General features: G+C 32.4%; 1 protein-coding gene across 2 annotated transcripts in view; it reads left to right on the top strand.

Moving 5' to 3' along the window:
* Window positions 1-18,020, top strand: part of LOC106468361 (ubiquilin-1-like) — a 73,251-nt gene that overhangs the window by 42,018 nt on the left and 13,213 nt on the right. For both annotated transcript variants that reach the window (XM_022396704.1, XM_013928779.2), the window contains 3 exons: window positions 2,652-2,783; window positions 8,704-8,829; window positions 13,247-13,375. In XM_022396704.1, the coding sequence (XP_022252412.1) occupies window positions 2,652-2,783; window positions 8,704-8,829; window positions 13,247-13,375 (387 nt within the window). The remainder of the gene's footprint in view (window positions 1-2,651; window positions 2,784-8,703; window positions 8,830-13,246; window positions 13,376-18,020) is intronic.

Raw genomic sequence — 18,020 nt, 5'->3', positions numbered from 1 at the left:
TATATATATATATATATATAAATGTATAATGTTATGAGATTTAAGCTATTTAATCTAAACATTTATGTTTTTGTGTTCATTCTAGAATGAAAGAGGCATAATTTATGTTTATTTTCTAATTTTTTATGGCTGTGCAAGATCGTCCAAATCTACCAAACCCATACAGAGGTTAATTACTGAAAATAACAAATAAAACATAAAGAAACGTTTGATAGCTATCCAGACATTATAAAGATTTCACATATGAAATTTTTTGATGGATAAAAGTACTTTATCCTCTTTCAGATCCAGATTATCTTTTATGTCCTGTCTGGGGCCTCTGCTGTTATGTGGTTCACACTGCTCCCTTCCATGGTTCCCATTTCTTTATTCATTGGAATCCTTCCCTTTCCCATGATTTTTCTCCTATTACCCGTTCAGGTTGGATTCACCAGCAGATTTGTTTGGCTTATTATTTTCTTTCTACTGATGATTGTTGTCTCTTCCAAGTTTCTTCCTTATCAAATCTGTCGTCTTACCATGTTCCTGGCTGTCTGTTTCCATTCTCCTTTAGAAGATATAGTTCATGCTGGTATATGGACCACTCTCTATACATTTATCTCAAATTATTTGTATCATATGGCCATTTCCTACTCCACCAGTTACCATTTACCTCTTGTAGCCATCTTTAGCTCTACAGATTTTCTATGACTGGGTAGGTGCTATTTTTATAAACTTTTTTTTTACACAGGGAACCTTTCCTATATATCTGGATCCCACTGGTCATTCAGGTCAATAAATAACACCCATGCTTGAGATGAGGTTTCTGCAAGACCACTTGTAGGTTTTCCTCATGGTGTTTTGCATCATAAATATGTTCATCCCAGACCATACACTCATGGACTAACATGAGTGAAGCAGGAGGGGATTGCTACCCATCCCTGCTGCTCCTTCATTTGACTGAACCAGGAATGGTCTGCTTTTTCAATTATTGTTCTGCAGTTACCCATTGCCTGTCTCTGGTGCTATATTCCTCCAGACTCTCCAATGCCTTATTCACCCCCTCCCTTTGTCCAGTGGAGTATGTGAGCCCTTATCATTTACCAGCTTCTAACTGCTGAGATGGTGGACCGTGGATGCTTTATCCTGAGCGTGTGAAATTCCACTTAGTTGAGAGTAGGACAGTGTAGATGGTATATAGACATTCCTGTGGACCTATGTACCATTCCAGATGCCGCTTGGTTATGGACTGGACAATTTCTGCCAAAATGCAGTTCACTCTTGCAGTTGGGTGCCATTTTTCCTACTGTCGCCCAGATATCAGTTCCTGGGGGGTACTTGTGTTGGTTGGAGCTGGACCAGCCACATAAGTCCTCACATATGAGTGGCCCAGGTACACTCCAATGCCTGATTATGGACTGGACTTGAATTGCCAGATTGCTGTCCTTCTTTGTAATGTCTGTTTCCTGTGGGTACTGGTGTTGGTTGTGTTGAACATGCACACATGATGATCAGGGTCCTTGGAATGGAAGATCTTCTTCCCTTTCAGTTCCCATGTCCGAGGTGAATGGTAGAAGTCTCCCTTTCTACCATGGGCTGGATATTTCTATCACAGTTCCATTGGTGTTGGTTGAGGTTGAACTTCCCCTTATGGTATGCTGCACCCTAGCCACTTTACATCATGAGGTTTACACTTTACATCATTTAATTTATGAGGTCCCTCCTATGTTTCTGCCCTTATTGCAACACCTCACTTTCATGGATGAATAGTATACCTGGATAAGGTGTGGTGTGGTCTTCCACGGGTGTGTTTTACATATCCTTTATTCTCATACACCCAGGGGCTTTCTGAAGGGGGTTCATCTAGGTGAAGTTACACTGGTTCCTCCACTAGGTCAGTGTGGAATTCTAGCTGTTATGTTCTAGCTGAGGTCAGATATCATATAGAAAGTTAACTTTTTCCTATAGTTTTGTACCTCATTGTAACTTCTGACTCTTCCTTCCCACTTCTGGTGTCCATTTTTCCTTTTATGTTACTCATGCTCAATCTCAAAGTGAAGTTGAGTTAAGTGGCATAGAGGGAGTCAGCTGAAGTTGGAATTGTGTCTCACTCATCTTAGTGGAGGATTGTCGCAAGCTTAATTGCATGCCATTATGCAGGTGCCTTATGTGAAAATTTGATGATAAGTGGGAGTATCAAGGCTAGCTGCGAGTGAAAATTTGCGCATATAGAGGGCAATACAAGTAAAAAAAAAGTTATGTTTGAGGAGGTAAAATCTATTGGAAATACATTTTCAGTGTAGGAAAATGTAAATATTCAAATGCACAGTAAATATTAATTTAATTTAATTCTTTCTGTGTGTACTTTATAAATTTGAAATAGATTAGTTTGATGTGTGTTTTAAGTATTTTAGGGAAAAAAATTGTGTAGGAAGACTTTTGAAATACTCTTTTCTAAATGTAGCAAAATGGTGTATTAATGCAAAATTGGTACTGTTCTTATTCTAAGTAACAAGTTTGATGTTACCCCTACATTTTGTATTTACATGTTTCTAAATCAATAGTACAATTTTCCATACTTTTGTATCTAAAGAGGATAGTAGATCTGTTTTTAACAGTTTTTATTTAAGTTGTTCTGTGTGTACAAGTCTGAACTTTAAAAATTTTTGCAGAGTCAGCAGAGTAGAGCTGATATTTCTGCCACACCATTTGGGCTTGGAAGTATTGGTGGATTACCAGGACTAGCTGGTTTGGGTTTAGGATCTGCTAACTTTATGGATATGCAGCAGAGAATGCAACAGGAGGTATTTTAATATTTCAAGTTCTGTTTGTTACTTTTATTTAAATCTCCAGTTGAGTTTTAATGTATTTAAGCTCACACTAATTACATGTTTTCAAATGTATTGTGTCAATTTAGTGGTAATTAATTCACATAATTTAGTTAGACCTAATATAGTTTTCTTTATAAATTCTGTTTCTTAGGTATTCAGATAGTTATATTGGAAAATAAGGTTTGTTTACAGAACATTTTCTATTTTTCAAGCTATTGAGAATAAACTGTAGAAAAAACTTAAAATGTTACTATCTTGAAGAAGTACATGTAGATTGGATTAACAACAAATATTAATTAGTTGATTAGATAATTTGAACATTGTATAAACCTCTGAAATCACACAGAGCCATGCAATTGATGAAGTTTACTAATCAATTAATTGTTAGGTTCCTTAATTTATTACATTCACCTAATTGAATATTCTCACATGAGATGGCTATGTACATATGAAATTACCTTGAAAAAACTTGCAAGTAAATGATTTAAAAAACTCATAGTTTTAGCCAAGACCTAAATCATGCTTCAGTTAATTGAATATGTTTTTCATTGTTGGAAATAAAATTATTTTGTAAAACACTGTTAAGAATGCATGAGATCTGACCAACAAAACTGACAATCATAGAAAAAAATAAAAGAATATCAGAACTTGCTACATGAAGTACTTATTTTTAACATACTTCAACTGTATTAGACAAATTTTTATTTGTAAACCCTTTATGGTGTGTTCCAGACATGCCAGTGCTTGTCACAACTTCCACCAGAGCACAGAATGTAGGAGATTTGGTCTTATTAATGTCATACATACACAATGCATAAAAGAGAAATTTATAATTTTTTTCACATAAAAAAAATAAAATTTTGTAAGTTATAAATTACAATGCAGAAATAGATTTTACATATTATTCAGTAATAAAGATTAGAGTTTCACAGTTATAAATTATAAACATAACACAATGTGAAAAAAATACAGTAAATTTATACTTTATTTAATACTAAAGTATCTTGAATTTGCCATGGGTCTTGCCTAGAGCTGAACAAACTTGAATTAGTAAAAATAAAATAAAAAACAACAATTTAAAAATTGTATTTTGATATCTGTAGTGGGCAGAGAACAGATAGCTCATTTTGTAGCTTTGTGTTTAAAAAGTATGATGGCAACATTTTGAGTACTTTGATAGTTGGTATGATTGAAAATAATACTCTTAATTTCAGTTAGTTGATTATTTTCATGAATCACCACTAATCACTTAAGCTGAACAAACTTGAATATATATAAAATAATAATGACAATATTTTGATTACTGAATATTTGTATAATCAGAAATGGTACAAAGTAAGTGAAAGCACTAATTTGGATTAGTTGATCATTTTCACGACTAATCAATTTTATAATAGTTGCAATTATTGGCTAGTTGGGGTAATCAAAAAACATTAATAATGGAAAATACTAGTTGATTATTTTGTGACATTAATCAATTTAATTGTAATTTTGATTCATTGAATACTTTATGTGACACTAATTGATATAATCAGTGCTCATGGGTAATTAAGTTTCAAGTTAATCACCCAACTCTATAGTTATAGCATTGTAAAATCAATATCACATTCATGCTTTAAATTCAATTCTCCAAAAAAGTAACAGTGATGCTTATAAAAATTGTATTCAGTTTTATTTTTATTATAGGTGCATAAATTGTTCTTTTTAAGTTATTTTTATCTATTTTAAGAAATCCTCTATACATGACTTAAAAATAATAAAATACGTGCCAAATTTCCTTATAATATTTTTTACTTTAGAGTGTTGTTGACCTCCCTAGTAGCATATAGACTCTTTCAATTGAGGATTTTTGATTTTGTCAGCATAATCTTCAAATTGGTGATTGGGCACTAATTATTTTTGCTGAGTGATAACACACACTCTAAGCTTAATAGTGCATTTAGTCATAATATGATTATGTTTTTTATTTTCAAATGTCTTTTAAGTTGGAGATTGTTTAAATATGGTCAAGTGGATTATCAGAAAATAACTTTTGTTAGGTTAAATGTATTAAGAGATCAGGTTAAACATATGATTTACACCAGGAGGACACCCATGGGTGAAAAAGAAATGTATAAGGTTGGAACAAGAGGGAGGTGGAATGAAGCAGAGAAAGAGGGGTCCTTGATGCCAATTGGTGAAGTAGAGGAAACCAGTGTTGTGCCAGCCAAATATGTATCATCAATGGGACCTGACAATGAGTGTTGCATTTAGTAACAGGTTTCTCTATAGTATGACCATTGGAAATACTTTGACTATTCTTCCTTGTTTGCAATTTTTTCCAATCACCCCTCATTTTTCTTGTTACATATTTGATTTTCTAAAAAAAAGTAATCGGGGGAGGGGGGTTGCTCTCAGTTGAAGCTTTTGATGATTTTATCCATAGTGAGATGGATACATACATTCAGTCTGGTGGTGTTTCTCCGGAGGGGGGTTCTGAGGCTGCATTTGCGAATGGTCCTGGACATTCTGGAGAGAATTTAGATTCACTTTTTCTGGTGCCTTCCTTTACTCTGTCGGCTTCTTAGGAAGTCAGTTTGAATTAGCAGCGTCCAGCTCCTTTTTTTTTGGTTAGTAAATCGATTGTGCAATATTTTAGGTCCCCGGTTGCTTTTGAGTCTGTGCCTTCCTTGATGGCAGAAAGGTCTGAGGGCAAGTACTTAGTTCTCCCTCCATCCCCTGATATTGCGGCTTGTGCAAGGAGATGTACTGCTCAGTTACATGAAGGGACAGTTCTGCCTTATCCAACACGTTTGTCAGAACAACATGCTTTAGCCTATCACCACCAGGTTGACACATATTTAGGTTCTCAGAGAATAGACCCTCTCCTGGAAATGTGGAGTTCCAGAACAGAGTCTGTGGTCAACCTGAATAGATAATAATTTTCTAGGATTCAGTTTACCATAACTACGATGCTGAGATATTTATCATCCTTACATTTTTTTTCTGAAGTCTCAGCAATCGCTACATCAATTTGATGATGAGTTGGGACCATTGTTAGCATCCACCTTGGTTTGATTGCCAGCTTCTGCACTTTCCCTAGTCTGTTGGATGGTGTTTGTGTACCTGCTACAGCTCTCCTTGAGTTACGAGAAGCCCCTTTTCTCTGACCTTTGATTTTTGCAGGCATTCCAGAGTCTTTGAAATCAAGAGTTGATGTCACCCATGTGCATTCATCTCTTTTTTTTTTTTTTTTTTGGCTTCTAGACTTTCCTCTGCTCCTACATGGGGTCATAGTTCTACCTTATTCAAGTGTCTTGACCTTTGTATCCACGAGATTCTTCCGCTCAGTCGGAATGCTGCCAGTGGTGGCAGTGGCTACCATATGCCTTTGGGGTCTATGATGGCTCAACTCTGAGAATTTCTGGATGTTTGGAAAAACTTTACCATAGATCTACAGGTCCTTGCACCAGAATTGGTCATTCAGTTCACATCACCATCACCATTATCCCCCCAACCTGTACTATTTCTGCCTCCCGCAGATCCTCAGAGTTCGCAACTTCATACCACGGCTATTAGAGATTTGTTGGTCAAGTCGGCAGTGGAGAGAATTTTCTAGTTTTATTCCTGTATGTTTGTTTTGACCAGGAAGATGGGAGATTGGTGTCCGTTCATAGATCTTTCTTATCTAAGTCAATTCTTAGATCCTCCAAATTTCATGATGGAGTCATTCCTCATTCTAGCTTGGAATTTTTTGTTCAGTGTTGCTGATGCCTATCTGCACATTCCCATAGCAGAGTCATCCTGCCACTATCTGTGTTTTGTACACAAGGGTCAGGTGCTGCAGTTCAGGGCTCTGCCCTTCAGACTAGCACTGGGACCATATAAGTTCTGTACATTGCACAAACCTTTTCAGTCACCTCCATTCCCTGGGCTGGTGCACACACCGTTACATAAACGACTGGATACTGCTGGCACCATCTTATCAGTTGGTGGAATGTCACACCCAGGTTCTGCTTTCTGAAGCAATAGGGGCAGGATTTCTTATCAGAGCTGAGAAATCTTTTCTAACTTGAACACAATATATCGTACATCTGGGTGTCTTCAACACATCTCAGTCAGGCTCGGCCAAATCCTATCTAGCTCCACCCTATGAAACAGTCAGTCCAACGTTTATGTCTCCTCCCATGGCAAGGATGGTTTTCTCTCTTTTGGGGATATGCGCATCACTTGAATCACTCATTCCTTTGGGATGAGTACGCAAGATCCCTTCAGTGGTCTCTATGCAACCAACAGATCATGAACAGCGATTCACTGAATTCTTCAGTCTCCTTATTCAGGATCAACATATTAGATCTTGAGTGGTAGTTAGATCAGAACAATACTGTAATAGGTGTTCTGCTGCCACCATGTACAGAGATCCAACTTTTCACGGATGCTCTGCTTCAAGGATGGAGTGCATATCTCAACGATCAGGAATTTCAGGGCCTATGGACAGATGACAAGACTTTCCTACACATCAATGTTTTAGAACTTCTTGCTGAAGTTTGGGCTAATTGTTGCATGAGCCTCCACTGCTTGAGTTTCTTCTTTTAGCGTGTAAGTCTCCTCTTTCTCCTTCTCTCTCTCCAGTTTCTCATATTCAACTATTACCTAGTTAATTTCTTTGCTATCTCTCCATGCTTCACCTTCTTTTGAGGCTTTTACATCATGATCCTATGTTGACAATATATTTGTGATATGGTTACACACTGCAGACAAGATTTTGAATTTCATAAATTATCTTAACAGACAGAATCCATATAATTCACAATGGGTTTAGAAGAAGTTAATAAACTCACATACCACAGGAGTTTACAGGAAACCCACAGATACTGTTAAATACCTCAACTCTCAATCAAACTATCCCAACCATATAAAGATGAGCATCATAGACTGCTTTGTTTGCAGAATAATTAAGATTTGTAATTCAGAAGATCCTAAGAAGAAGGAAGAAAAACACAACACTGTGATTCATACTGATAATGGATAAAGTAAATAAAGAAGATAAACACCAAGAATAAACAGGTAGAAAATTACAGACTTACAGCCATATTCACTTGACAAAGGTCCTTCCGAAAACATACAGAGGATGTGTAAGTAACATAAAATAAGAAATATATTCAGAAGCCTCAATGCATTAGGATCATAATTACTGCAAACCAGATCACATAAATACCTGATGAAGTGCAGAAATATTATTTACAACAGTTAGAATTCAGGAGCATAATAGATATACATAACTGTTTAATACTGAAATATCTCCAAATGCCCATCATGACAGAGAAAACCAAACAATAAAATGGAATAATACAAAAAATACTATGATATGAACCACACAATCATAAAAGAAGTTTTCAAAGCCCTTTTAACTGATAGCACACTCATTGTAGAATAGAATTCAGCAAAATTTGGGTGCCCCTCGTGAAAACTTACAAATAGCTAGTAAACTTAAAGCCCTAATGGGGGAGATTGTGGGCGAGCAGATAGTGCACTAGTCTTCCTATCAAGAAGACCCAGGATTGAATCCCAGCTACTATCACCATAAACACAGTAATTTCAGAACCCTCCTGAAGATGGTAGAAGATTAATAGCCAAAACATAGGATATAAGCTAGTTAGTAATTAAAAAAAGTAACTTGTTAATTATTACATAGCATACTAACCCTGACAATGATTTATATTTGGTTACTAAAACCTTACTGTAAATACTTATTGGTGGTTCTTGAAACTTAGCTGGTATATCTAAACCATAACTGATTTTTCATTATAAGTTATATTTGTTTCCTGAGTGTAAGCAACTGATTTTAAATTTCAAAATATTCCTGTAGAGTAAAAATTAGTTAATGTATCATAAATTTATATTTATTTTCCAGTTCCTGAGTAACCCTGATATGATGCGCCAACTTATGGAAAACCCCATGGTGCAATCAATGATGAACAATCCTGAATATATGAGACAGTTAATTACAAGTAACCCACAGATGCAACAACTTATGGAAGTAAGACCTGTTTCTTTTTGTATACTAAAAATATATTTTTTTGGAAAAATGATATGTTTGAGAGAAATTTGAGATATTGAAAGGTTTATGCTGATTTTGAATAAAACTATTAGTTTACCTTTGTAATTTTAGCAAGGAAATCCTTTATTTATGATACAATTTCATTTTATCAAATATTTTTGTTTTGTAGATGTTTCATATTTAACTAACTGTGCGTGTGAACTAAATTTAAGACTTAACAAAAAGTACTTTTCATATTATGTTTCCAGTCCTTTCAAAAATACAGAAATATAATAAATTAGTAATGTATTGATTTAATTGTTTATTTTATGCAGTCAAGTTACCATTTAGAATTGAAATTTAATTTATCTTTCGTTGTTTAAAAAGTTTGAGTAGTGCACATATTTTAATATTATGTTTAATATTTTTGCTGTGAAGTCAGTTTTATATGCAATTGGTAGCAAGCTATAGTGATGAACATATCATTGTAGAGAATTTAAATGTTTCCATCATTAAACAAATGTAGCATTCAAACTAAAAATAATTTTTTTTCTGTTGGTTACTAAATGTTGTCATTGAAAAACATGTACATCAAATATAAACTTTTGTTTCTTTGGTTGTAAGAATCCTCTTCAGACATTGAAATTTTAGTCTGTAACATAAGTTATTTCATTGATTTTCTAATGAACTTACTTCATTATTATTGTTTCTAGTTTCTTGAACTTTTTTCTTTATAGTTGGAAAACATGTAGTGTTACCTGTTTGTTTATGAAAAATTTTTGTAATAAAGAGCTAACATATGTTTCATATGCTGCTCTGTAATATGGAATTTCACTAGTCTAATAACAAAGGGAAGCATGGTTTCATGAAATTAAATCTAAGGAATAGATTATATAGAGTTTATCTCGAAAAATTCTGTCATAATTATAGATTAAGTCTTGTGATGTTGAATTGTTTTTCTAAGTTTTTCATCCAATTAGTCATAATGGTTTATCATATTGCTTTCACAGTTCTTGGCACATCTTTGGTAGAATGGGTATAGTTCACCATAACCAACTTTCTTCTATCTAGTCTGTTAGGAGGAGAATGTTTTTATTTGATGTTTCTCAGAACAAATCAGCGAAATCCTCCAAGTTTGATATATATATATATATATATTCAATGAGGAAAAATCCTTTTTTGTTACTAGAGGTAGTTAGCTGCCTTTAATATTTAAGTTAGATTTATTCAGTATAGCCGGGACTTGTCTCATCTATCCCGTGCTGTACTTGAATAATGTGATGATATGAACTACTTAAGGTAAGTATTGTAGTTCTTTTTAAGATCTTTTATAATAAATAAGTCATTTTTAGAAAAGGGAGGAGGATGGGAGAAACATGTAGTAGAAATATTAGGTTGGTATTTATTGTACTTTAAGAATATTTTTAGAAGTTTTAATGGTGGAGGATGGTAAGCATTGTTTAGTAGAAATATATTTTTTGGGGGTGGCTTGATTTTATTATATTTCTACTTTTATCTTTATTACATCTTTTTAAATGTAAGTGCCTTCCCACAACTGGCTGCAGACAGTGAAAGGCAGTAAGAGTTGAGACGTTGTGGGTGTAAGCACTCATCTCTGTACCCTTAATGAATTTTACATGACTCCTAACTAGTTTTTTATCAGCTTTTTGGATTTTGTCTGATAGATGGGATATCCCCAACGCTTTTGGATGCTATTACCACAGCCAATCTCCGTTATGACTTTTGGTTAATGACCGGAAAGTGTGAAGGTTTTTTTTTTATTTCTATAAATAGTTTTGAATTTATATTAAGTTCATTATTGTTTTATAGTGCTGATTTTGACTGCCTAATGACAATTAATGTAATTGATATAATAGTTTCGAAGCTATACTTATTATTCCTAATTATAAATTATTCCTTATTAATCCTAAATGGATTCTTCCAAAGGCCACTATTTTTCATTTGTATAAGGAAAGTGAATGGATTTGCATCATGAAGATCATTGAAAAATATTCTCATTTCTGATATTTTATATTACACATCTCTATACTTCAATTTTATTCTAACTTACTAAGTGCTTATAGAATTACCCATTAGTGTCTCCTGGTGATTGAATTTCAGATTCCAAATAATAATTCTTAAACAAATCAAACTGTAACTGTTTTATAGTTCTCAATCTATCTGATAAATTGTTTGTGTTATGATTATCCTTATAAAAAGTATTAAAAGTAGTCTGAATTTTTTAGTGAGAACTTTAAAAAATATCCACAACTGAACAAATGTCACATTAATTTATGCAACACTAATGTGCTTGGATTACTTGACTTTCAATATTCCATGGCATTACATTTTTAAAACAAATGTTACAAGTGAAGCCACTGAATAAAAGATAGGGACTTTTGTGAATACAAAGGTTCATGCCTTATATATATAGTTTGTTGCAAGGTTTGAAAACTAATAGACTACAACTGCCTGTTGAAAGAAAATAAGACTTTTCATCTTCTACAATGAGGCCTCAGTATTGATGCTGAAATGTTGTTTCCTTTTCATTCAACAGGCAGTTACAGTCCATCATAGTTTTCTAACTCTCCTATGTCTACTCTGTTTTAAGTTCCATTGAAACAACATCTCAAGAGCCATTATGGACTGGCCATCTTGAAAATATTTAACAGCTATAATTACATCTTTAACTCACATGCTTCAACAACCACCTTACTTTTCTCATCAGATGCAGAGATAATGAATTCAACGTAAGTGTTTGCAGATTAAATTCCAGATTCTCATTCCATCCCATGATATCAACAAAATCCTTCTATATACGTTAATAATATATACTACTCAAGACCATTCAGCTTTGCAGACAAAAATGAATATCTTGACAGCGTGTTTTGAATTATTTTAAAACCCAGTTTACAAACACATTGAGCAAAGGGTATTTTAATCAAGTTCTTGACATTATTATCCACAGTTTGAACTACATTTTGGAAATGGTTAAGAATTCACAAATTGGACCAGCTTATCTTACTTGACAGGAAAAACATCAACATTTAACAACTGATCATAAACCTAAGTTCAAGTAATTCCCACATGTTCTTTCTCTTGGTCTTAAATTCTCTCCAACACCTAAGTTCATTCTGACCATTGTCATTATAGCCACCACAGAAGAAGATTGTTCAATGCTAGATGGTAAAGAACTCAGAATCCTCACTCATTCAGCTCCACCACAACACTAACCACCTACCTCAAATTTGTCCATTCAAGAATGAGCAGTCATTCTTAACCTTCAAAAAGATCCCACTATTTGTATCCTACCAGCAGACAAAGAGAATTGTTCAGTTCTACTCAACAAGACAGATTATGAATATAAACTACAGTCTATTTTTCAGACAGAACCTTACAAGAACAACAAAAAAGACTTACTAACCAAACTGAATGAGAAATTAACAAGAATATCAAGAGATTGCACTCTGAAAACTATCAAACTCTACTAAATAATAGAAGCAAACCACTTCAACTAAATGTTTTACTCAAAATACATAAACCTGAAGTTTTTCTAAGACCCATTGTCAGTGACATACTCTTCTTGCCATATTCCACATCCAGCTTACTTGCCAAACTTTTTAGTCCATTATCTGCTAATTCACAAGCCAGAATCAAAAATGCAGAAACATTTATAGAAATCTATTCAACTTTTGGATGTTTAGATAGGTTTTGATGTCACTAATATATTCCTGAGCATTCCCATTAGTTAATCTGCATCTAATTTTATTCTTTCTGGTATAATGTTATACATATTAGTTTTTATTTGTCGTTGTTTCAAAAAATATGACATTTTTGTATCATATATTTTGAAATAATGAGAACACATTTGAAAATTATATTTCCATTGATAACCTTTTTTTGAATTTTTGAGCAGCGATTACAGTGTGTTTTGATTCAGGTGATCACAAGTCTTCTTTTTATATAATAGTTTATATATATAATAGTTTTAATTTGAAGTTGCATTTAAGAACTGTGTGATTTTTATTTATTTAGTGTAATCAGTTGATACTAGACTCTGGTAGGGTTTGAATGATTTCTTAGTTGAGATTACTTTTTAGTGTTTTTAGTGTATAATGATCTTACAGAAGGTAACTATAGCCTAATGATACGTTACTCTTAAAAATGCATTTTACAATAGAAATAAGCACGAATTATTAACCTGTTTTTGTTTAATCCACATCTTAAGTATCAGAATGGATACAAAAAAAAATTATTCTTTAGAAGTTATATTTAGTTTTAAGTAATCATATTTGTCAGATTTAAGTAAAGCTAAAAATGATTATTTCTTTATCCACAATACATTCAGGTGCAAATATGTAAATAGCATTCAAAATATAGGATTCTGATGTAAGTAACTTTGTATTGGTTTTTTCAGAGAAACCCAGAAATCAGTCATATGCTGAACAACCCAGATTTGTTGCGACAAACAATGGAAGTTGTGAGGAACCCAGCTATGCTACAAGAGTTAATGAGAAGTCAAGATAGAGCTCTTAGCAACTTAGAGGTAGTTTACTGTTCTTTACTAAGCATTGTGGTAATTAAGCATTCTGAAATAAAGTTTTGCTGATTAATTAATATTTAACACAATTTTATTGTTATGTTTATGTCTGTCCATGTTATAAGTGCTGATTTTCTCAATAATATATTTTTTATTATTTTTTGCTGTGTTCAAGCTTCAGTATTAACTGGCCAAATAGTAGGTTTGAAAATTTTTCTCTTGTGCTATTATATTATCATATATTAAAATATGTAATTTGAAATCATTTTGACAGAAATGTTTTAATAATTTATATAGGTATATTTAAGTCAGAGTGACTTACCTCTGAAATACTGAAAGCCTTTCCTTTTTTTTTTGAGTTTCAACTCATGCTGTCACCAAAGCATGTGTGACTTACCCATAATTCCCCACTGTCCCTTTTTCCACATGACTTTTTGCACAAGTATTAGGAGATGTTACATAAACATTGCTTTCCTGCCAAAATTCATTTTATTGCTGATGCACTTATTTCAGCAACTATTGGAATTTCCATAATTTTGTTGGAGACCTTATTTATGCAACTTGTTTTGTGCAGTGTAAAAAGTTTGGTGCTTTGTCAGGTTTAATGATTCACCATATTTGTGCTATTGCATATTGATGTTCCTGGTGGGTATAACAATCATTTGAATGTTTAATTTGTGTATCACTTTTGATGAAAGTTAGTTTTTTGCTTGGGCCTAATTCATTGCCTTCAGTCTGCATAGCTTGATTTGTCTCCTATAGTACTAGTCCTAATTCTGATGAAATTTCTTTTGGTCTCTTGGGTGTGTTTTGTATTTTCAATACTGAACTTTTTTCTGTTACACCTAAGGGTGCTTGTGTTACTTGAGGTGACTTAGATGCTTGAACTTCTTATTTCTCTCACCATCTGTTGATATTTGGGTTTTAGATCTTTTTTTGAAACTATATGTTCATTCATACACTCCTCATTCCCTTTCTCATCTTTCTTTTCTTCTCATGTTTTTGACCCTCAGTTTGATTATTGGGGAGGATGGGGGACTCTACATTTTTTTACTTTGACCCATTGTCAGTATTCTGCCCTGCACACTATGCTTTGCCTTGTTCTGAAATGTACTTTTTCTGCTCAGTTATTATTTATTCTCATTCTCCTGATTAATTTAATCTTGATCACATATCTTCTTTGGCATTTTTATTATATATATGAGACTCATTGATGTTGTCTCTATGACCACTTGGCCCTTATGGTACTTTAGCCCAGAATGTGTTGCAAGGTACTTGTCTTTTAGTTTTGTTTATCTATGGATCCTTTGCAATGTATTTATTGGATTCATCAGATTTTTCACTTCGATTTTCTACTCGTCATCCTAATTAAATGCTTCCAGTTCAATTTTGGACCTATTCTACACCATTAGTATTTTTTACTCTCATCTCTTTGTGGTGCTGAAAACACTAAAATTTCTCAACTACAGATACATCTAGTTTTGTGAATGGGCAATGTAGGAATATTTGGATTTCACAGGGCAAATGCAGAGATTACAGAATATGAATGGATGAAATGATATAAATACAGATTTCCAGTAGATAAAAAGTGATTGTGTTTAATATTTTCTTCATGTACATTGGCTCCAGCCTTCTTTACAACATAGGTATTCTGACTTTCAATATTCCAAAGGTAAGTGTACCTGATTTGAATTTTACATCTTTAGAATTAAAATGAATTTGAAACAGGTTCTTATCTCCGAAATATCTTTCCCCCACCTCCTTACACCCAAATTTTCATCATGACTGCAACTCTCAGTAAAATCTAAATTATGGTGGAAAAGCAGAGTCTGCTAAAATATCCTGATGCTTGCACAGTATGTAACATGGAAAGTGAGAGAATAGAAAATTATGGGTAACTCACATGCTCAGTAATATATAACAGATATTTGTAAGTTTTTAGTCATGTTTTGTTGATAGCAAAATTTAAATCCAACAAGGAATTGCTTGTACTATTTTAGAAGTAAGTACTTGTTTAAAATTCATTTTAATTCTAAAAATGTAAACATTTATACATTAGTATTACCTGTTCAGGTTACTGTTATATAATAGCAGCACATCAAAATATAAGTAGCTTATTTCTTTTATTAAATTGAAGAGTAAAACTTTTTTATCATTTAGAAACTTTGATTACTTATACTTTAAAGTAAAAAAATTACCTTCTTAAGCAAATGGGAAATATAGTTATTATTGCAAGTATAATAGTTTTAACATGATGGAAAGACTTGTTTCTCAGGGAAAAAAAATCAAAATAACTAATTATGTCCTCTTCAACTTGATTTTTTCTTTCTGACTCTGAATGGATGCCAGATTGATCAACCATTCATTTTTTATTTTGTCTGTTACTTATACCTTAATATATACTTTAGTTATATATTAATTGACCAAACTGTACAATTATGGACAAGGATGGCTAGTGTTTTTCTTTGCTCTTACCCCAAACTAATCTGTAGTTTATTATATAATTTCAACATACCTCTAAGCACAATGGAAGACAGAATAATGTAAAATGTAATGTTATTGTTCTTAGGTTGTATTAACCCTATAAGACTTGGCTACACAAGTTGCACATAAAACCCTATAACATTCTGCAGCATTTTTAAATTCCTTTCTGCACATGTCACAAAGTTACTGACTTACATTCAAAATCTAATTAAACCACTTTACCATCAGTATATTTGAATGAAATTAGCATTATCAAGTACGTTATAATTCAAAGTTTTATATTATCTAAATTTTTATTATTTTATTTCAAAAGAAACCTCTAAAACAATAATTAAATTTTCAGTTTGTTATCACTTAATGAGCTTGCAGTTTAAAATTCTCAACTTTAGAATTGATATAGAAGAAACAAGTGTTTGTAATGCAGACAGTTTTGTGCAGACATTCAAAGTATACGTATATAGGTTGCTTACCTGTAACTTGAGTTGATTTCTAAGAAATGGCCTCAGAGAAAACTGTTGTAAAAATTCTCAAGTTCAAGATAAACCATGCCCACTTTTGAAGTAGAAGAAATGTTGCTAAGCAACAGTTTTAACTTGAATGCATGCTAAAAACCAATAGAAAGGGCAGATTTGTCACTGTAATGTCTCAAGCTTAGCAGGAAGTGTAAGTGATAAATTAGTTTACAAATGAAAAGTGAACTGCTGATAAGTCCATTATTAAGATCAGTGTCCCCATTTTTTCATGCCTTATACATGTTAGTTTGTTAGACAGTTAAATTGCATTTAGGTTTTACTTTTATATATTAGTTTATTATGTATTAATTGTGTTTTAAAATTCATATATGAAAAGTTTAATGATTTAAAAAAATATATTTTTAATCTTTGCCTTGCTCCTAAAAGCCAAGAAAAATAGGCCAGTGCAAAACATTTTGCCAGAGGCTAAAATGTCTATGCTGAATATAATGTTATAATGCCCGCTGGCACCAGTTGACATGTGTTGACATAAATAATCAATGATAAAAAAATAGCAAAGCAAAATATAACATTAAAAATAAGCTATAAATGAAAAGGTAAAGATATGAAATTGTGTGTATGACCCAAAGAAGATTATTCAGGAAAAAGATAAAAGGTAAATATATATATATTTTTATTACTTAATTTTAAACATTTCATTTCACTGTGTGTTGATGACAATAGCTAGAGTTAGTGATATGGTAGAGAAAATGGAAAATAAAATATAGATTTACCCGAAAAAAACATTTGATGTTCATTTAGAATATTCTAGAGACTATGCAAATGAAATGTGAAAACTATAAGATAAAAAATTGCATTTTTATACTTAACATGAAAATCATCTTCCAGGTGAACTATTCAGAGTCCGAGTGCAAATAAGTACATTAAACAGTGTATTTTTGTTAGAAATAGTAGTAAAAATTAAAATGAAATATTTCATATTTCTGAAACTACATACAATTTCATCGACTAGTTTTATTTTTGTAATGAAATATGATGAGAGTGGCATTACCTACATGCAACGTGCATAGCTGGTTCTAATAGGATTCAAATTTAAAAATGGCACCAGGTATTATATGGTTAAGACAAAGTGATAAAAATTTTCCAGTTTGATTTATTTTTCCAATGAAATAAACTATTCAAAAATGTTTATAATCCTGCACTATTAAAACACCTGTTACTATGTACAAATTAGTATAAAAAACCAAAAGATAAACATTTATCCTGCAGTTTTACATTGTAGTTTGAATATCACATTTCAAACATAATAATTGTTTGTAAAGTATATCTAATTTTTTATTGACCAAATGTATAACTTCTCTACCTTATTGCACTATTAGATTTATATAGATTAGAAGATACAATGATGGGCAAAATTTAAATTGTTACATAGTTTTTTATTTACTATTTTTATTTTGTTTGTTTTTATACTTTCATTCGAAATGCCATAGATTCAAATTTTATTACTATATATATTACTCAATTTCTTAATTTAAAAGCAAGTATTAAAAAAACACAGGTAAACATCGTTTTTTGTGTGTTATGTGGTATTTGGAATGCAGCACTGGTTCAAATTAGATGTTTGTGAAGTCAAAATACGAAGTCTATAGTTTTATATGAATTAGAAACTCAAATTACCGATATTGACAAACTAG

This window comes from Limulus polyphemus, unplaced genomic scaffold (assembly GCF_000517525.1).
Source record: "Limulus polyphemus unplaced genomic scaffold, Limulus_polyphemus-2.1.2 Scaffold2980, whole genome shotgun sequence".
Taxonomy (NCBI): Eukaryota; Metazoa; Arthropoda; class Merostomata; order Xiphosura; family Limulidae; genus Limulus; species Limulus polyphemus.
This window is presented reverse-complemented; position numbering and strand designations above follow the sequence as displayed.